Here is a 22,498-nt window from a genome sequence, read left to right as displayed (position 1 = left end):
TAAGATATGAAGACTTAGCTCTGAAGTACCATTAGCACCACCACTGTTTCCAAAGGCACAAGGAAACAAGACATTTGATAATGCCAGGCCCACTACGCCAAAGATGAATGCCAAATGTCTGCTGCTCATCACAGGGAAGAAGAGGGAATAAACTGCTGTGAACATACTGCCCTACCTGCATTTCAGATTTACCTGCAAATTTCATCAACAGCAGACACAGGTACCCAACTAACAAAGTCAGTAATATGAACAAAATTTCAAAACTTCACCAGTATTTTTATCAAAAGTATTCCATGTTACTATACATAAATTCAATATCTAACATAAAGATTTGATTGCCTGTTGCACAAAGATAAGAATAGCATTACCAACAAAATCACAGCAATATTAGCTTGCCCGTAGTCTGGCCATATTGATTTGTCTGTCTAGCACCTATTTTATTAAATTCTCACTTGCAGCTGAACAGGAAAAATGTTGGCTCTAAAAAATTGCAATCACTTTTGTGAAAAATGGAAGAGCAGGTTTTCAGATAAGTTTTTTCCAAAAGGATTAAAGCAATTCTTTTTAATTAGTATTACTTAGTCCATTAGAATAACGCAAGCAAGTTTGTGGTTTGTTTCTTAGATAGAAAACATAGTTTTGAAAAACATTTTAAGCATTTTCCACTTAAAGATTTCTGAGAGGCAATCATAATCAAACCACTATTTTGGGGACGAAGTGAAAAGACAAAACAGAAAAAAACAGAAAATGCTAGAAAACAAAGCTGGCTCTACAAAACTGCCTTCCATTTTGGAGCTTGTCTTCCAGGACATGAACATACCTGAAAGTTCATTTCCTGCTTTAATGGCTCATTTCATAACTAAATACTCACCATTTATCTTTATGCAAAAAACTGCATAGCAAGTAGCTGTTGGACCATGATTGTCTACTGAAATAATCTTTGATTTTTAAAATTATCCATTCCATTTCCAGCAGAAAACTGTAAATTTTCCCCATTAAAAAATTTAAAATAAATTTAGAAGCTAACAGTTGGACTTTTGTGGGAAAGATGCAACATCCAAGACGAGATCTGCCACTGAAGTTCTACCAAATTTCTTGTATTAGCGCAGTAATAACATTTGAGAAGACTGCAAGTAAGACTACTTGGAAGCCAAAGTGCTGACTAATTCAATCCACAATGCCCACAGATTTTTGCACAGAGATATGAATGCCATTATAATGCATGGCAGTTGCTAACCACCACATTATTTATCATGAGTCTTACTTTCTTTATATTTCTAATTTCTAATTTTCAAAGTAATTTCCAAGTTGAATACGCTCCTCAAATAAAACCAGGCTGAACAAAAGTACATTTGTTTTCAAAGAAGATATTATCCATTGAGCTTCTACAAGCTATGCCCTTTGGGAGTATCAATTATATTAACACAAAACTCTTCTCATTCTATTCCCCAAGAACTTGGGGGCTAGAACAAGATTTAAAAAGCCTCAGAACTGGCAAACCCTAAAGATAATAATTTGAGCTTGAAAGTATAGGAGACAAATTCACACTGCTTGTGAAAACATCATGTGAACTGCCCATCTCTAATCCTATACTTCAGCAGCTGGAATAGAAGATTAATTTGGAGTCATCTCATTAACCAAAAGTCATTTCTAAAGAAAAGGCAATTTAGAAAATAACAACAAGAATTAGAGCTGAATAAATTAGCATTCAAAAAATATAAACTGCTTTCAATTTAATACATTGAAAGACCAGGCAATGGGAATAGATTATTAAGATCTGAGCTGTTTAATTTGATGTAAAAAGTGTTATCATAAACAAAAATAAAGAAAAATAAGCTAAAATTGGGAAATATATTTTCCATGTCTTCTTAATAGAAAGAGGATTAAAATGCCAAAAAGCACTCAAAAACTACAAGCTATGAACTATGTAGTAAAATGTGCAAAGATGGAACAACATATTTATTTCTTTTACCATGAATGCCAATCCTGCAGTAAGATATGTTATACCTGATTTGACAAACATTTTGTATCAGTACAATTTTGCATACATCTGACTGTCAAAGTACAGACATGAAATCACCTCACAGAACAAAAGATTCACACAATAGCTCCTGCACTGCTGTGCCTATGGCTGCACTGCTACGCTCCTGGACACACATGAGAAGCTGTAGGAAATCAATCATGGTCACACTGAATACATGCTTTGGAATGTGCTTTTGGGAACCTCATAATGAGACCTTTTAGAGGCTGGTGAACAACCTTGTGGCATCCATGATTTTGAGTCAGCCAGTACTCTTCCATTCTTTTCACAGTAACAGCCTTATTTCTACTAGCAAAAAAAACATCTCTTAGACCAATGAGAACTCTACTGTAAGCAAATGCTGATTTTTTTTTTTTTTTTTTGCTGACTTTTCTTCACAGGTTGCAAGATCTTCAAATGTGCAAGGAAAGAGAAAAAGCTCTGAGTTTCAGAGAGGTACCAGAGAAAGACAACCAGGAGAAAGCATTTAAAGGTATTTAAACAAGACAGTTATTTCAGTGCTTTGCACATGTGAAAAAAAAAAAGCTCCTGTAATGTCATTATTCAGAAATATAATGCTTCAAAAGGCTCTACAGCAATTGCATTTAGCACATGCCTATTCAAACAAGTCTAGTCACCCACAAAAGCAATTTAAAAATACTGAATGTGTCACACGGGAACTGATTCACACTCTGGAAACATTCATACATGATAAAACAGTGATTTTTTAAGAACAATGTAATGGCTTTTCCTGCTTTATTCCATGATGGATCAATATTAGTAGAATGGAATTACTGACATGTGCTATAGGGAAAATGACATTACAAAGACTAACATGTAAGAAAAAATAGCTTTGCTAGAATTTAAAAAATATTTTTTTAAAAGTAAAAATCAAACAATAAACAACATCAGTAAATCCTTCAAAAATGCAGTCCATATACCATTGATGTCCATAGTGGACATCAATGGTATAGCATGACCTAATAGCAATCAGCTACTCAGCCTTGTATTTTCTCTGTGCCTCAGATCCAGTCCTAACAGTCTATATGGAACTTATGATCAATCAATACTGCTTTTATTTGGTTTCTAAAAAAAATACTACACAACTGTTTTCATGGCACTGAGTATGATGAAGTGACTGCACAATAAAAGAAGCAACATACTTCCCATTTTTCTTCACTAAGGTTTTCCAGGTAACAACTTCAAGATACCATTAGAAGCTTCAAATATGACTATCAGAGGTCATTTTATATGTGCATTGGAGTAAACCAAGGTCATTTAAAGCACTGAGCACTCACACTTCATTAAAGTGGAACACACTAATGATGGCCATCTTGAACCTCCACAAAAACAATTGCAAATATTAATACAAAAGGCATTATGTTCTCCATCACGAGGATGTTCCAAGTTTCATGAAGTTCAGGAGTTTATACTGTTAGAAAACTATGAAGTTATGGAAAAAACAAAAGTATTTCTAAATCCAGACACTTAGACTAAATGCATAAGCAGAAGTATAGAATTAAACACAGAATAGCCTACAGTTATTTGTTTTGAACCCTTTTAAATCTAAACCCACCACCACCACAGAAATAAACCAAGCAGGATATTGCACCCACCAGTGATGGAAATGCTAAGTAATTATATACATATAAAAACGGAAATGTTCTCCCAGTGATGAAATCTTCTCCAAGTACCTTCCCTCGGACCCACATTGCAGCTGTCAATTTTTTCATTCAAGAGAATTCATTAAATTCTGAAAATCTGGGTTTGTTCCATTAGGAAGAGAAATCAAATAGGAAATCTGGGTCTGACCACATGTATTGGCTTGAAAAAAAATCAACTGCCATGTATTCTGAGCAAAAATATATTTAGGTCCTGGACTATGCTGTTCCCAGTCTGAAACAATTTGTGTCAAGATCAGAGATGTAAGGCTGTTGGCATCAATGCCTCTATCAAGATGCTGATGAAAACTTTTAAACCAGAGGGCTAATATAAGTATTTATTCTGAGCTAGTTATTGAAAGAAAAAAACAGTGAATGCATATGAAACTTATACTTTGTTTATATAAAAATCCTTTGTGGCTTCATTCACTTAAGCAAATTGAAAGTTTCCACTTAAGCAACCCGCAAGACAAAATTAAAATTATTGAAAGTATGTGGAATAAATGCAGATCTTGAAAACTTTTGAATCTTCACTCAGGAGAATGAAAGCCCTATGATGGCAGAATTAACCATGAAGTGGAAGAAATCAGGAAAAGACTAAAAGGAACTGGGAGAAATAGGAGGGAAGGATGTCCCATGGTCTAAAATGATCTCACTGTGCTTCTACACATAAATATTTGCATCATGCTACAACCATTTCTGTAGAGGAGATGATTCTCAAAATATTTCAATAGCAATGTAAAAACTACTCACCTACTGGTTCCATTATTAATGTGCAATTCTTAATCTGTCCTAGACCGATGTTGATGAAGGGCAGTGTTTATCTAAAATCAGCAATGATGCAGTTCTACAAGCTGCCTAGAATAGGAGGCCGCCACAGGGAAGAGTTTAATGAGACCTCTTGCTCCCCACAATTACATGCTGTCTAAACTTTTTCACACTGAACACAACTTCAGATGACTAATGAGAGCTTCTTTCTGATATCAGGCAACAGCCAGGTGGAACATACAGGAAGGCTTGTTCTCTTAATACCACCATGACCAATTACTGTTTACAAAAAGCTAAAAAAATTCTTGATATGGTGGGTTGACTTTGGTTAGATGGCAGGTGCCTCCCAAGCTGCTCTATGACTCCCTCATCTCAGCTGGACAGGGGAGAGAAAGTAAGATGGAAAACAAGGACAAGGAGAGATAAGGCAGTTTACTAAAACAGAAGTGAAAGGTCATGCATGCACCCAAGCAAAGGAATAAAACAAAGATTTTATTTGCTACTCCCCCCATCAGGAAATGTCTGGCCACTTCCCAGGAAGCGGGACTTCTGCATGCATCATTTTTGCTCCAGAAGGTAAATGTTGTAAATAACAAATGCCTCCACTTTCTCCTTTTCTCAGCCTTTTTATCTTTTTATCTGAGCTGACATCATACAGTGTGGAATATTCCCTTGGCAGATTTGGGCCAGCTGTTCTGGCTACGTCCCATCCCAAAATCTTGCTCACCTCCAGCCTGCTGATGAGAGGTGGAATGTTGGAGAGACATGGTTGATGCTGTGCCAGCACTGCTCAACAATAGCCAAAACAGTGGTGCATTATTGACACCCATGCAAAGCACAGCGTTGTGAGGGCTGCTGTGGGGAAAGCAAACCCCATCTCAGCCAGATCTAATACACCTGATGACAAAACACAAACTCAGGTTCATTTAGCTTAAGACAACTAAATAGTCAGTGGACAGAAAAACCTTTTGGTCAGTAATTCAGCCCACCTAAAATCTGAGCATTCTACTTGTGGTTATACAGGGAGCTTAAGATATCCGCGAATCTGAGTCTGGCAGTTCAGTTCTGTGAGATGAATGCCAAACAAAGAGCTCAGAAAACCTAAGCAGTGGTGAAGATAGAGTGTGTAGAAACAGGCTGAATCACCGCAGAATTTGTGCAATAACCCTGGAAAGGAGTTATAAGGCTTGTGAGACAAGATTAGTCAGGCAAAACTAAACTGACTCTTGGAATACTAACGCTGGGAAAGTAAATATTCAGGAACATCACGGAACTTGAAAATGCTGTAAGCGGTAAAGACTACAAAGCTACATATAGAAAGCCAAGAAGTCTTGTAAATTCTTCTTGCTCATAGAAATATACATTTTCTTTTAAAATCTTGATGCAAAACAGACAGAATCTTCTTCTACAGAAGAAAACAAAAATGCTAACACTTCTGCAGTTACTGTACTGTTGAGTTACCATTTCCAGTGATTTGCACGACACCCATAGCATTTAGTTGCTTAAAATTTAAAGATTCAAAGCAAATCAATTCACTGACATGAGGCAATGAGCTAATGTTCCTTCACTCTGCTCCTATCACATCAGAGCAATACCAAAGGGTGAATTCAAACAATTTAAAACCTCTTTCTTTGTCTCACTGCAGCCTACATACCATGTTACATTAGAATTACAGGAAGTTGAATCTCTCAATATATTATATATGCTATACATATTCCGGTCTTTATACTTTACTTTCAAATCACTATTTACTTTCCTTGAAATTCACCACAAAACAGTAAATGCTGCAAAAATTCAGGCATGGAGATTAATATGATTGATGACTTCTGGTACCTACTCCCAGGTAACAATGGCCATTGTGACAAAACATTAGTCAGAAGGAAAAAAAAAAGTAAAAAAAATAAAAAAATAAACAAACTTATTTTATTAACTTGATCAGCAGTTACCGCCTATTTTGTGCCAAGACAAAAAAAAAAAGTTTAGCTAAACTATAGGTTTCCTAAAGATGGCTTGAATTAAATGCTGCATCACATTGCGGAATTATGCTTTATAGAAATATCACATAAAAATCTGAATTCAGCTGGCCAAAAAAAGACATAAGCATGTGTTATTCAGCTGAGAAATATTTTACTATCTACATTAACAAGATTGGAATCATTACTAATGATGACAAATATTTATGCCAGCACCATGCTAAATGATTGCAATTTTGCTATTATTGACCTGTTGGAAAGCAGAATTAGAAATACATTAAATATACCTCATGATTAATATTTCTGACACTACATTTATGTTATCACTTTCCTAGCAATGGGAAACTTCACAAAAATGAAAAGCAGACACAGCAGTAAAAATACATCATAGATAAATAATATTGATCATCTGTTTCCAGCTTTATATGTAAAACAAACATTTATATTTATGGCTGAGAAAATACTTCCATTACAATGCCTACTTTCAAGCATTACCAGTGTTTTGGAAAAAAATTTGCCCAGGAGGATAAAATTTATCGATTTCTCCTTTAGCCTAATGAGGATTTCTCTTCCCCCATACTCCTCCTCTTTATCTGCATAGGACATAGAAGAAATAATAAAAATCTTCCTGGTTATTTTAGAGCTAAATAAGTGGAGGAAGGAGGTATTTTTCACAGGTTAAGGATCGTGACTAAGCTTTTTCTGTTGTTGTATGATACAAGGAGTGTGAATCATCCTTGTCACTTGAGAAAGAAACTCACAGATAAAGAATAAGACAGCCGAGTGGGAAGAAAATATGGATCAGCAGAGGAATCATGCTAAGAAAACTCCTCTGACATCATTAAATCCAGCCCTTAAAATAGAACTGCTTATCTAGCTGCGAATTGCTCACTTTTGGAGAGAGACAGTGAAACAAGACCATACCATAGAAAATCAGTAAAGGGGATGAAAATCAGTAAAGAAATCAGTTTAGAAGCTAAACTGTGAATAGACATTGGTAATTAAAGTAAAAAATGGATAAGCAACACATTTTGGTGAAAACTGCAGCTAATTATTTAAATGTCAGTTATTACAAACGCTTGGAGGTTCACCAAGTGCTTTGTCATAGTCTTAATAAGGGGAAAAAAAAGTAAAACGAAGAAAAGCAGCCCCAAGAAACAGTGCTCCAGCAAATGCCAGCTGACCTGAGGCAGTGACAGCCCCATCCCAAGGGATCCTCACCCACTCCGCAGGTGAGACACGAAACCCTCAGAACAGCATTCTTGTGACAGGAGAAACAGTGTGCTGTCCCTGCTTTCCAAAATGCCCAAATGTTTTACCAAAACTTCTGTTATTTATCAATTGTCTCAAGATTTTGTATTTACCACATAATGCTACACTCTCACTGAAGGGATTAGTATGAAATGAAAACTAGAGAAGCCAGACAAAAGACCTTTCTCCACAGCCTGCCACTGGTCCTTCATAATCTAAATAAACCATAACCCCAAACCAAACTAGAGTCCCTGTGGATTCTAAATTCAAGTTTTTAAAAAATTCATTATGTTTTATGTTTGAGAAAGCAAGTTTGTTGCTGATATTAAAAATTATTAAATATCATTAATTAAATTAAAATGTGGGAATCCACAGAAAGCACAATATCAAATGTTTAACTTGCTTACCTTCATCATAAATTTCTGTAGATCCATGAGAAGGGGGAAAAAAGAGAAAATGTGAAATGAATATTTGCTTTCAGGTGCATAAAAATGGGATTTGTTTCCCCTGAAAAAGTGAGTGGGATACCCTCACTAGAAACCACATTTAAAAGGAACACTTATCATTGCAATTAACATAATTATAACTCGTTCTGGAAAGCAAAACAGCTACTCAGAACAAGGCTTTATCCTTTTTTTCTTTTTTTTTGCAATAGTTTTCCCAGATTATTCTTCACTTTAAATAATATAGCACATGAAATACCTATTGCTTAAAGATAAAACACAGTACAGGCAAAACAGGAGCCGTGCCTGATCACCTTAAACAGCTTGTTCTGCTGAGTTTCTAAGTAAGAGCCATGTGAGCTGTTAAATACTGCACTCAAAGTGCAGTTCTGAAGAGCAACACCACTACTGTAGTAACATAATGTATGCAAATGCAAAATAAATTAAGAAAATTTAAATATTAGTAAGACTTCATGCACTGGTTTAAAAAAAATTAAGTGCCACATGGCTGATGCTAGAAGATTATGGAAATGTTTAGGTTAATTTTCATGAAGGTTGCTCAAGAACAAAAAGAGAATGATGTGTTACATGCAATGATTTGCTTTTCTTTGTCAGAGATTTATGGCCACCTTTCCCCTTTTGACCACATCAGCTCATGTTTTGATATCACAAAGGCTGAAACTGAGGACTGAAGTTTGTCATTATCCCAAATAAAAAGATATTCTAACTGGAGAGCTTCCAAATAAGGCTGGCTGCTTTCATTTCATACGTGCTTTTCTAAAGAGAAGTATCTGTTCTCAAAGATGTACAAGATGTTCTAGCTAAAAGAAAAAAAAAACACCTATAATCTAATCATCTTAAAATGTTCAAAGACTTCTTTTCTTCTCTCCTTCTTTTAGGTTTATTTGGTTGTTATCAGAATAGCTTTGTAGTCAACACTCTGAAATTTTGCTGCTTTTACTGGAATAACCAGAAATCTTTGCTGAGCTTTCCACAGTGAGATATGTATAAATTCATTAGTACATAAACATATTTATGTACGTGATTAATTCAAATGAATCCTTTCCTATATTTATCTATACAGACTTTCACTTGCCAACATGCTGTCAGTTTATCAAGGACATTAGATCTGTCAAAAAACCTCAGTCTCTTCCAGTTGTCATTAATCTATTAAATTTTATTCTGAGAACTACACAACCACATTTCTTTTTCCATATTCCAAGTACATTAAACAACAGTCCTGTTAAACCATCTGGTTCTCTGCTTGACACTTTATTTAACTTCTTGATTGTAATCTTTTAACTACCTTCAAATTAAAGGGAATAGTTTAGATCTTCCTTTGATTACTAAAATGATACAGCAGTTTCTTGTGCTGGATTCTCTGGAAGATCAGATTTAACAACTCATTCTCTTCAGCTGATGTTTTAAATGAACTATAGAAAATTAGAAAGAAAGAGCTGTTATCTATTTGGATTTGTCATATCATGTTCTTTAGAGTTACTTTGGTTCCTGAATAATTTTTAAGATAGTTTACATGTCATTTTACATTTACATGTCATAAAACTAGAAAGTTCAAGAACAAACCCCCTCAGAAAAACCTGAAAGAAACCAGTGGGTGAAGGAAGTTTGAAAACATACATACGTATCTACCTACTGCTTTAAAACCACCAGGCAAAGAAATACTCTGAAATGTTATTGTTGCAAAAATGTTTTCTCTTCATGGCAAACACACATATGCCTACAACTGTGAAGCAAATGCACCTGTGAAACTTCAGGCCAAGCCTGAGAAGTTATATATCATGACTGGTGAGGGCCACAGCTGCCAGCAAATGGCCAGCACAGAGGGTTCTGGACACTCCTGTCATACTCCTGCAAGAGCATCCTCCAAGGTTTTTGGACCAGATCTCTTCTTAGCTAAAGGAGAATGCTTACTTTGAAAAACATTAATTGTTAGCTTGAAGAATAAAAAAAGGAGAGAAAGAGAAAAAAACACAACGGAAATTATGCACTTCACATATGCAACAGGCTGCAATACAAGAAATGTCTTCAGCTCATTTTCTGCAGAGGGAAGAACTTTCTGCTCCTTAACACTTGCTCTCTGTGTCTCAGGACAATAGTACACATGAGTTTCTGGAGTAACATTAGCAATTCAGAATGTATATATGAAAATTAAACAGCCAGAAAAGACATGTAATTTCAAATTTCTTAAAGTCATTATAACTTCCTGTCCTGGTTTTATCTGGGAGAGAGTTAATTTTCTTCCTAGTGGCTGGCACAGTGCTGTGTTTTGAATTTAGGATGAGAACAGTGTTAATAACACACATATTCCAGCTGTTGCAAAGAAGTGTTTACACTAAGTCAAGGACTTTCTGGGTTCTCATAGCACCCGGCCAGGGAGTAGGCTGGAGGGCACAAGAAGCTGGGAGGAGATGCAGCCAGAACAGCCAACCCAAACTGGCCAAAGGGATATTCCACACCATACAGAGTCATGCTTTGCATACAAACTGAGGAGAAAACTGGCCAGGGACAACTGCTCAGGAACGGGCTGGGCACCAGTTGGTGAGTGGTGAGCAACTGCATTGTGCATCACTTGCTTTGAATATTTTAATTCTTTTTTCATTATGATTATTTTGTTTTCTGTCCTATTAAGCTGTCCTTATCTCAACACACAAAATTTTACTTTTTTTCCTCACAGTTCTCACCCTCATCCTGCTGAGGTTGAGGAGGCAGTAAGCTTGAGTGGTATTTAATTGCCTGAAGATTTAAACCACATCAATCCTTTCTGAAGCCCAAAATGGGGCACAAAGGGTTGAGATAACAACAGATCTGACCAGAGCATGCCATAACAAATTTTTATTCATTTTATTAGTTTATTATTCTGGTCAGAATGTTGATTTATTTGCTCTCAGAGTCCATGGATGTGTAGAATCCTGTAATGTTGTGGGTTGTAGGGGACATTTAAAAATCATCTAGTCCAACACCCCACAATAAGCAGGGACATCTTCAACCAGAACAGGTTGCTCAGAGCCCCATCCAATCTCACCTTTAATGTTTCCAGGGATGGGGCATCCACCACCTCTCTGGGCAACCTGTTCAGTGTCTCACCATTCTCACCATAAAAACTTCTTCCTTATATCTAATATAAATTTACTCTCTTTCAGATTAAAACAACCCTCCTGTCCTATCACAACAGGCCTTGCTACAAAAGCCATCTTTCTTACAGCTGTTGTGCATATTCTCCAAGTTGCACCAAGTAGCATCTTACTTGTGGTATACATTCCCTGCAGTGCTGTTTATCCACCTCTGGGGCCTGCATTAAGGTCATTATTTTGTTGTATTTGTATTTCTATTCTCCATTAGGATAGAATAAAATTGAGGGTTGTGAGACTAACGTGGTGTTTGTACTCAGCATTGCCACCACCTCCATATTCCCAGAGCCATCTATTGGAAACTTTTAGTAATTACCCCTTCTATCTTTATCTCTCGGAGAGACAATCTATGAGGGACATACCTTCTTCCATCTTCACCTCTGGGCTAATTACAATAGTGCTTGAGAATTCTGAATATCCTCGGAATGTTCAAAACTGCACATTCCTATTGCTAGGGCTCCTGAATGTGTTTCAGGTCTCGTTTATGGTTAGAGAAGTATTTCAGAATACCACCCACAGATCTGCCCTGAGGCTGGGTAGTGATGAGTGGCAGGGTGTGTGGGATATTATAGACAAGTGCCTAGGGCAGTGGTCACCTCTAACATTTTGCAATTTCACCTCTGAAAAAGTGCAGAATCCTGAAAAACTAGTAAATATTTGGGAAAAGTATTCTGTCATCCTGGCAATTCCCAAAAGACACATGGTTGAGCATGACTCAGGCCTACCAAGCCGTATTCAACATTACTCAGTACCCTCAACGGGAAGAGAAGGTCTCTGGATCTGATGGCAAAATGACAGGCTCTGTGGCTACCCCAACCCTGGCAACAGGCACTGCAGCTGAACCAAACAACCAACACACGACAGGATCAGTCTCCTATATACATAAAAAGAAATACCGGAATCAAAAGTGAGGTCATTTAGTAAGGGATGAAAGAGTGTCTTCTAAGAGGGAGCAGGAGCAAAAAGTGGACAAGGCAAACTACTCCAAAGCAGGGCCATTGTAAGAACAGGAGGAGGATAAGAGGCAGACACTGATCAGGGAAGGCAATGAGAAAAACTCACAAACAAAGTGCCAAACAGTGGCTCTCTTTCCCTGAGTGAGCTGCAAGAGGTGTGAAAAGATTTCAGCTATTGTCTAGTGTCCAGGTAAGCACATTTTCACCTTGCTGCTCTGATGTTGGGAAACCTGGAGACAGTAGCCCAGAATTAGAGGGTAAGGAAGCCAAACAGCTGGGATTCCATCTAGGAAATGAAGCATTGACAAAGTGGTTGGAAAAAGGGTACAAGTCTTTAGGTTCTGGAGGTGACTTCTGTCAGGTGTGAAAGAAAGGTATCCATTTAGGGAAAATCTTATACATCACCTAGAAGAGTGGACCACCATGGACAAAGGTATCTAGGATCTGCAGAAATTAGCCATGTTGGAGGTGAATGAATTGGCTGGCCAACTCCAGCAACATGAAGAAAATCTTTCTTCCTTCCTCGTCTAAGCTGTGGAAAAATGGGTCCAGTAACACAGGGATCCTACAGAGATACTGTACGGACCAGTATCTCAGCTATTAGGAGTAAGCTTTCCTCTGCTCATAAGAGAGAGCAACAGTGAGTACACACCACCCCGTGGTTTGATCTGCATGACCACAGAGAGGACATGAAGTGGGTTGGAAAATCTGCCTCAGTCGTAGAGGAATAAGTATGTGAGTTGCAAGGAAAAACAATTACAAATGCTGTTCTTCCAGGAAAATTGCTGGCCCAGTTTCCTGTGGGCAGTTCCCCAGAGTAGAAGGGCTGATCTTACTCTTGATTGAAGGGACTTCTGATTCATATTTACAAAAAGTGGGTAGTGAAAACTATTACTAGGACTACAGGGGCCTTGCCTGAAGACAGGCAAGAAGGACAATTGGACTGTGTGGATCCAAGAGTCTGTGTCATCAGAGCCACAGTAGTAAAAGGCTCTAGTAGACACCAATCCACAGTATGACATAATATCATCCATTCCCATTTGTATTTCTGAAGCAACAGGGGGATCCCAACACTCCAGAGGTTGGAGCTTTGCAGTGAGCCTGACCAGGAATGAGTGGCAAAAGCACTCCATTGTGACTGGCCTAGAGGAACCCTGCATCCTTGGCATAGACTCTCTTAGGAGAGAGTATGTCAAGCCCTAAAGGATATCAGCAGGCTTTCAGTATAGCTGCCTTGGAGAGAGGAAATTAAACAGGTGAAGATTAAAGAACAGGTGCCAATCACTACCACAATGGCACACCAGCAGCAGTGTTGCACCAACCAAGACTCCCTGACTCTCATCCATAAGCTGATTAGTCAACTGAAGAACAAAGCAGTGATCAGCATGACCCACTGTAACAGTTCCATATGGCCAGTGGGATATTCTAATGGATAGTGGAGACTAACATGAGATTATCTTGGTGTGCATGAAGTCACACTACCATTTAGTGCTGTCATACTGAATGAGCTACGACTTCAATATGAGCCAGAGGTAAAGGCAGCCAAGTAGTAGCCGCAACTGATACCACTAATGCATTTTTCTCAATCCCTTTGGCAGCAGACTGCAGACTGTAATTTGATTTTCTGTTTTATGATCTGTCTTTATCTCAAATCCTGAATTTTATATTTTTTCACAATCCTCTCCTCCATGCCATGGGGTGAGGGGAGTAGGTAAGCAGTTGTGTGGTGTTTAATTGCCAGGCTAAACCACAACACATCCATTGTTCTTGAAAGGTACTCCTTGCCAAACACTAACACCAAACAAACAGAGGAATACAGACACTAAGTACAACAAATATTTGTTGCACCTTTCAACATCAACTCAGCTAAAAGAAAATATTAAATCATGTTGACATAATTTTAGTTATACCCAAGTCTCCTACTCCATCAGTGGAGCAGCTCTGATGATTGTAGAGCTTGGTCATGTTTATGTTTGAAATACGACAATCTACACACCCTAACAAACCATACAGATGTGTCCAATATCCAGTATGAAACACTATTGAAAACAAGTTCAGTCTTAAGTGTTAGTAAGGATGAAATTTATCTGCACTATGTAGGTGTCAGCTTGTTGCGTAGACTTACTTTACAGTCAAGGAAGAGACAGTCATTTCTATAATACAATTCATCTGATCTATTAAACTGATTTTTTTGGTAGGATGAGACCAACTGTACACTAGAAGTGTTTGATGCTCTGCCTTGAATATAACTAGGACTCTAAATAACTTGCTGATCCTGCACTGTCTACAGCATGAACCCCTAAAGTACTTTCAACATCTGAGAACTGTACCAGTTATGAACTTAAGTACAGAACACCTATATTCCATTAGATACCAAAATTCAGTAATCCACTTGCGGCTCTCTACTGAGCATCCAGAAGAAAGGTACTGATGTACTTGGACTTCTGACATCTGGATTACAAATAAGTGTTTCTGTTAAATCCTGTACAACTGAAATCTTTGCAAATTTGATGGCTAAATGCATCAAAAACACTACTTCCTCCTTCACTTGGTCAAGAAATCCGTTGCTGTAATTTTTAATGCTGTTTCTCTAGCATCCAATTTTTCAGAAGTTGTTCTGAGAGGCAGGACTGGTAATTGAAAGTAACCAACAACAGGATAATCATAGTCCAGTGAATAAGTTTTCAGTTGCATAAACTATCTGATCTTTTAGGGACAAATGCTAATATGCAGTGCTTAGTATCACACAAGCAGCATCCTTGTGGATGGACTGAACTGAGCACTCAGCAGCCAGATTACCTGTATGGCTTGGAACAGGACTTGAAAAAGGAAAAAAAATAATAAAAAAAACCTTTGCAGAATTTAAAATTGTTATATTTGAGGAACATAACACCTGTCATTCTATTCATCATCCTAATTATTCCCTCTTTCTTAAAATAAAGCAAATAATTGACATTTAAAACCTACTGAAGCCTTATCTGAGGACTCTAAGGAGGTGTTTTTAATGTAAATATTTACAGCTGTTTGGGGCCATTATATTACTTGGCTCCTTGGACAGCTTTTGGTAGCTTATCCCTTACTACTCTAGTTAATCATAATTTCCCCTTAATTCTTGGTCTTTCTGGCTAGATGCAAAGAGAAAAGTAGCATTTTTATTTTATTTGGAAAATTTTTATAGAAAAGCTGCCAAAACCCCTTTAATTTACACATCATCTCCTGACTACATCTTTCATACAATTCTTATAGCATTGCATTTGCTTATATAGAAATATTAGATCTTTAGATTAACCTAACCAACAAATACTGAAAACAAGTAAACTAAAAGTAGACAGTTTGCTGTAATTCACAGAAATTACTATTGCTCCACAGAAGACAGCTTGAAATTCTCAGATCTATAATAGGGACTGAAGGAGAAACACCAAAGGAATCCTAGTATACATTTGGAATTGCCATCATTCTATTGAAACAAGCTTTAATCAATTTGCACACAGATTTCTTTTGAAATGAAGAATTGTACTTAGAAAATGTTCGTATTAGTTTCTTTTGTTGATGTAAATTAGACTTTGGCTGCAATTAGCATCTGCTAAAATATATAGTATACTAAGAATACCATTTACGGATGTGGTTGAAACTATCACTGTAGGTGTGGCATTTTAAGCAGCATTTCCATAGTCATTCCAGTTTGATATGCCTGTTCATTTTAATATCATAAAGTACTATCTCTCATCTTCCTTCAGGATGTGTATTAGAATAACTGACTTAACAATGCTCATATTATTCCCTACATTGAGCCACCTGTGCAGTCTACATTACATCTAAAATTTTAATGCAAATTCTTTATATTGGGGGATTGAATATTTGCACGTAAATAACATATTTTCCCACAGTAGTATGAAAAATCAATCTGTATTTAAGCAAATGAACTAAGTGTGAACAAGAAATTATAAGAAAAATTTGTCCTTATATAATTCATTTAATGCTTGAAAATCATACTGATTATAAAGCATTGATGTGCAATTAATTACTTTATTATTTGATGACATATCACTTGAATTATTTGCCTTGATGAAGCTTTGTTTTGTGGCTCACTCCAACCTCTACAAGAACCCTAGCTTGCTTCCTCTAGTCAAAATCCATTTGTTATATTTATCCAGTCCACACCATCAAAGTCAGAATTTATTCACTTTTCAGCTCAGAAGTCTCTGTAATGAAAGCAGTTCTTTTGAAAAGTGTCGATAGTGTGTTTCCTTACTCTGCAAGTTTCTTTTCTCGAAAGAAATTGAAAATTAGTTTTACTAATGGCATAAAACTGAGCTAACATAGTAACAATTTGAGGGGAAAAGTAAAAAAATTACCATTACCCTCAGCAGAAGAGGTTTCTCTGTCTAAAAGTTGAAGACAATCCTACAATGTTATAATTAGCATAGCTTTGCCATCAGCCAGGGTAAACATGAAAATTCTTGTACCTTGCACTCTAATTTTAAGAAACAATACACTTCATTTCCATTCGGGTAAAAAGCTCTTCAGAGTAATCTCTCCTAAAAACAAAAATTCTTGATGGCTCTTAATGCCAAATTTTCAAAATAAGTTACCAACTAGATGTAATCAAACGTGTAAAAAACGGCCAAATTTTAGAAACCATAGATACCCAAGAAAGTTTCTTTTCCTTTCACTGAAATCTGTTGCAGAGCTAAGCAGTTGTCCTTAAAGTTCAGATAGACATTCAGGTGCTTTTATGAGTACAGAAGTCCCTTAAAATTCAAACTTGTTTTATTCAAGTATATAACACATCCCTCCAGATCACAAATTTGTGAGCACATTGCTAATTCACAGAAAGAGATGCTTTAAGATTATTTCCCTTATTTTATAAATACATTAAAAGAGAAAAAATGTCAGGGAGATTAAAGGAATTCCTTTCACCATGTGTTATTCAATTTCATCTCATTTCATTACTGTCATTTTCTCTGTAAAGAAAATACAGCCAGGGCCTTCTAAATTTCAGTTGAAATTTAGTAAATCCCTCTGATCAAATATTGGGGGTTCCCCACATTGGTTATTTAATAAAAAGCAGAAAAGCCATTTTCAGATATGAAATAGGAACCAGGATGGAACAGGTAAACCTTACTTCCACTAGGTTTCATATTTGGCAAGATGTCTTTAATCCACTTGATTCTGCACTGAAGCAGACCGACAAGCCTTCATATTCACACCTGCTCAGAGACAAAAGGATGAAGCCAAGAGTTCAGCAAATATCTTAAGTGCATTTAATTTGTACCCAGCTTCAACTGCCAGCACATCCCTGAAGTAGAATAAAGATTTTGGAACAAAATCAGAAGAAGAATTATAGTCATTTGATAGAGGTACACAGGAACTGGAGTAATTTCTTCCAAAACTTTTGTTAGTACAGTTTACAGGCTAGAACAGCTTAGAAGTGAATGACTAGCTCATCCTTTGAACAGCATGAAACTGCTTTCAGCAAGGTTCAGCCACTAATTTGTTCATTAATTTGACATGAAGCTTCTCTCTAGGCTTGGGCTCTAAGGTTTACACAGATAGATCTAACTGAACACATTTGCACTGACCTTGAGTGCTTTGTACTGGAAAATGGCTCATCAAGAAATACCTGTGTTAGAGTGTGTGCCTCAGTGACCATGCAGCTGTACAACAGCCAGGTTTCTACTGCATTAATTCACTACACCCCCAGTCCACCACGAGACCTCTGCTAACACTCTGGAATTACAGAGGGAGTTAAAAGCTGCTTTACAGGCCAAAATGGAGCTTCATCTGAGAGAGAATAATTTTATGCATAAATTAAAGACAGTACCCACTCCATCCCCATCAGAGAGGTTGTCTGGATTATAGGATCAGTCTATTAGGAAAAGTCTTTAGCCAATGTAACTTGGAATGACAAGTTTAGCTTTGCTCTCATGGGAGCCTGTTCTTTTTAAAATGGTTTAAGGACACATTTTGATTAAGCAGTCTTTCCAAAGCAAGGTTTTGATGTTACTAAATTCTGAATTAAAAAAATAAAAACTAAAAAAATCCCAAACAAACAAACAAAAAAAAAAAACACAAACCAGCAGATCTAGTTTCTTTTTATGCAATACTACATTTTTCATGAACAGATTATGAATGCTTAAGTCAAAAATAAGCCACGTCAGTATCACCAATAAACTTCTGGCATATAGTATTTCATGTGTTGTGAAGTATGAGGAGAGGTGCCTGTATAGTACTGAACATCCTTTTTGTTGCTGTTTTTTCTCTTTACAGCAAAATTCTTCATAGGAATACAACCACAGAATCCAAAGATGCATAACCAAGCCTTCTCAATTGTAATTTAAAAGTCTACAAAATTAAAAGATAACCTAACCATCAATATGGCTTAAAAACACTCAAAATCAATCATATAATAATTGATGGTTGTCATAAATACCAGATCCACAGCATATGGATAATACTGTCATACTGATACAATTAGCTAAAATTAATACTTAACTACAGTTATTGTTTAATAAGTATTATAAACATCTACCTATGTATGTCACGACACATATATTTGTGAGTACAGTAGAAAGGGTGTTGAAAAGCCTAAGCCACTATTTAAACAATGTACTTACCTACAGGGGCCTCAGGCAAGCTCTAACTTGAGTCACTACTTACTATAAATATATCATAATCACAGATTGAAATTTTGTCACTTCTGGCTGAAATAAAATGAGACCAGTGCTATGGTTATGTTATTTGCCATATTTCAGACGACACCTGAGGTTGTCTCTGGTCACGTGCAGCCCAGACTAACTATTAAGAAACCAAGGAGACCTATGATAGTCCAAGCCTTCAGAGAGGCTTCTAACATTTCCAAGGTGAACAAACAATTCTACACACATTTTATGACCACTAACTCATACATAACGCAGGTGTTAGAGATTACATTGAAGAAAAACATACATAAATATTCCCACATAGGGGAGTTATAGCAGATGCCCAAACAAATATGTATGGTATACACAGACACATTAGGAAAGGCCTTAACAACACATTTAGCAGAGAATTGTGCTTTATTTGCTAAGATCTAGGAAATATTGGTTTTATTCTGTAGCAGCTGTTCTCCATCTCTAAATATATTTTGTATATTTGCAGCTACACATAGCATCACACATTATTTATTAGTATTAATTATCTTACTGTCATGCAGTTTAAGATTACAGTGTCTATACTACAAAAGACAGGGTGGGTTACAGAATGGAGTTATAACATTAGACAGCAAGGCTCAAAACTGAAAGTCAATAATCATACATTTATTTTACACAATTCTGTGATGAAATTTAAAGACAGAAAAGTCATTGTGGCAACATGAAATTTGGTAGGACAATTCAGGAGTGACCAGATTTTACATGACCATGCATTCACTTTTTTTGTTGTTTTTTTGAGCCATGCAAGTTGAAGGGTCATGAACACACAGGGTATCAAAACAGACAGGTTAGACTCAGTGGCAACATGAAACATTTGGGATCAAGTGAATAAAAGACAGAATCACATACCCATTTTTCCACATCAACTAGCTGTAGAAAGAAAAAGCAAGAAATCAGTAAATCTCTTTCCTTAAATATAGCATATCAAAGTCTATTTTGAAGTTAACATTTCATATTTTTTGAAATGTATCTAGTATGAAAGAAAATGTATGAGTAGAAGCTATTTCCCTGGCATCTTCTCTTTAAAAGGCTAATACCTCACTTTATGTCTTCATTTTGTGGAAAGCACTTCAAATTCTATAATTCAAGAATGCCCACCTAAAATAATAGGCAGCAGAGTGATGCTGAATTAACTCTACACTGTATTCAGTACCAAGCAGTCAAAAATGCAGACCACAGTACCCCACAAATTGTATCTCCATTTCCTCATGAGTAAAGTTCTGCCATTAGTGAACATCATTCACTTGGAAAGGTTTCATTGCTACTATTCATGGTTTGCCATTTTAATGAATGCCATAAGTATAAAATGGGGTACTTGTCAAACCCTGGCCCTACAGCCTGCAGCATATGAAAATATCTTGCATAACAACAGAGAACAGAATATCAAAATATCATTCATTTATTCTATGGGGAAAGTGAGAACGACTAAAAAAGATTAAGGTTTCTGTATTAACTAAAAGTTTCAGGATTCATTACGGAAACAGATTTTAATTTGCTCTCTAAAAAGTCTTTGTATTATCTTACAGTCTCAGAAAGGATGAGAATATCTACTAGAACACATTTCAGCTACTAGAACAGGTAGTATGGCACTACCTCTTACATACTTAGTTGACACTATATCTGAAGTAGATTTGACTTTGCACAGAAAACACTGCGGAATACCATTGCCTTCAGTGGTTTTACTGCATGCACCCATTGACCTTTTGTTAGCAGATGCCACATAAAATTTTAATAATTGAAGATATCTTAGTGCAAAGTGTGAGTAATTTTCAAAACCAGTAATATTTGGATGTCAACTTGTTTGTAAAATTACTGTAATAAAAGGCAATATACTTAGTTCTCATCTGCTAAAATAGTTCCATTCAAAGTAAATTTTCTCACTTTTAATATACATTTCAATTAAAAAGGAGCTTTATATTTTTGTTCAGTGCTGCTAGTACAAGAAATTACGATTTGCCTCTGTTTTTTACCAATCTTTACTGCGACTTCTGTTATGAACCATAGCTGCAGAAATGCCTCCTAAAAAAATCTAAGTGTTTTAAAACAATTATGCAATATCAGAAAAGATTTGACAAGATGCTGATAAGTTATAAAAGCAAGCAATGATTTAAATCTAAATGAAACTACACTGTCTTAAAAAAAAAAGAAGGAATAGCCAAATTAGATTCATGTACAAGTATTTCATTTATTACCTTGCTTTGATATATCTTTTGCTTTGTTAAACTTGTATGCTCTGAAAACAGCAATGCAAGCAATTTGCCTCTGTGACAACACCAGAAAGAGGTGAATTGATTCCTGCTTTATTGCCTTGCTCTGAGAAGAAATTGCTGTCCCAAAATGTAAGTGAACAAAGCAGCCACAACTGTTATCTGAAAGAATCCACTCAAACCTCAACATACATTATCAGTTTTCAATTCATTGCCTTATAATTGCTGACTTGTCCATTTACTTTATTTTAATGGACACCAGTTAACTTCAAAGGTCAAGTGCAACATTTTCCAAGTATTTATAAAGTGTACACACTAACTCTGCATTGGCATCCTCCTGTTTAAATAGAATTGTCAACAATAGTCTCTCAGGACAGCCATTTGAACAGTGCATGCACACTTATCAAACCAGACAGTTTGACACCTACATGAGAGTCATACGGGAAAGACTATTAATTTATCCAAAGGAACCTGATTCTGAAAGTGTGGTACAGTGCACAGCACAATAAAATCTTTCATTTGTAATTACAGCCATATTTGAAAGTCCTTCTGCTGTGAGCTTCATCAGAGCCCTCCCAGGTCTGCTGTGCTCGCCTTTCATCTGTGGGAGAGTTTTTGAGTGATTCAAGCCACAAGAAGACATTTCTGTCTTACAGACCACTTTGTCCCAAGTTCTAAAACTTGTTTGTGCAACATATGGAGATAAAATTTTGTCTGCTTTTGGAACCTATTCTGGACCCAGATATTTAGTATCTCATTTGGGGGCAGGAAAAGGCATAAGCATGATATAATAATATATTTACTCATCTAGAAATTCCTAGGAATGCAGATTAGGTAAAACTAAAAATAAATAAGATTACTCATATCCAGGAATAATTGTCCTAATGTAGACAAAATAAATGTAAAGCTCACATGAATAGAAATGAGAGGAAACAATGGATACCTAAGTCTAGTGCTTGTATCTAAGCTATGTTTCAGAAAACAAGCAAGCAGATGCTTCATACCACATCTAAATACAAATTCTGTTACACACTGACACCTCCACCTTTTATCTGTTTTCAAGACTAGAAGCCACAAGAACCCCTTCTCTCCCACAGATTTCCCAGTGTGCAACCAAATTCATTAAGAATTTCACTAAGGAAACACAAAGATTCAAAGTTGCTGTTGCTTTATATGCATTGGTCAGTAATCCAGGGGAGAACTGAAAAAAAATTAAAACCTAACAAAACAAAACAAACAAGAAATCTACATGCACACCAGAAACTGAACAAAAGAAAAAAACACAAACAAGCAAACAAATTCTAACATTCTCTTCTACCAGACCACATTTTGTTACCTCCCTTTCTTGGAGTGCTTAATACTCCTTGGACTTGAAATT

At 36.4% G+C, this 22,498-nt stretch overlaps 1 protein-coding gene across 12 annotated transcripts in view; it reads right to left on the bottom strand.

The window, feature by feature from the left end:
• Positions 1-22,498, bottom strand: part of RYR2 (ryanodine receptor 2) — a 383,225-nt gene that overhangs the window by 228,149 nt on the left and 132,578 nt on the right. For 9 of the 12 annotated variants that reach the window (XM_085055535.1, XM_085055530.1, XM_085055534.1 and 6 more), the window contains exon 4: positions 19,763-19,783. The exons of the other annotated variants lie outside the window; for them this stretch is intronic. In XM_085055535.1, coding sequence (XP_084911661.1) covers positions 19,763-19,783 — 21 coding nt within the window. The remainder of the gene's footprint in view (positions 1-19,762; positions 19,784-22,498) is intronic. 12 annotated transcript variants of the gene reach the window in all.

The sequence above is a fragment of the Lichenostomus cassidix genome, chromosome 3 (genome assembly GCF_008360975.1).
Source record: "Lichenostomus cassidix isolate B80296 chromosome 3, HeHo_3.0, whole genome shotgun sequence".
NCBI lineage: Eukaryota > Metazoa > Chordata > Aves > Passeriformes > Meliphagidae > Lichenostomus > Lichenostomus cassidix.
Note: the sequence above shows the minus strand (reverse complement) of the source record. Positions and strands in the feature narration are given on the sequence as shown.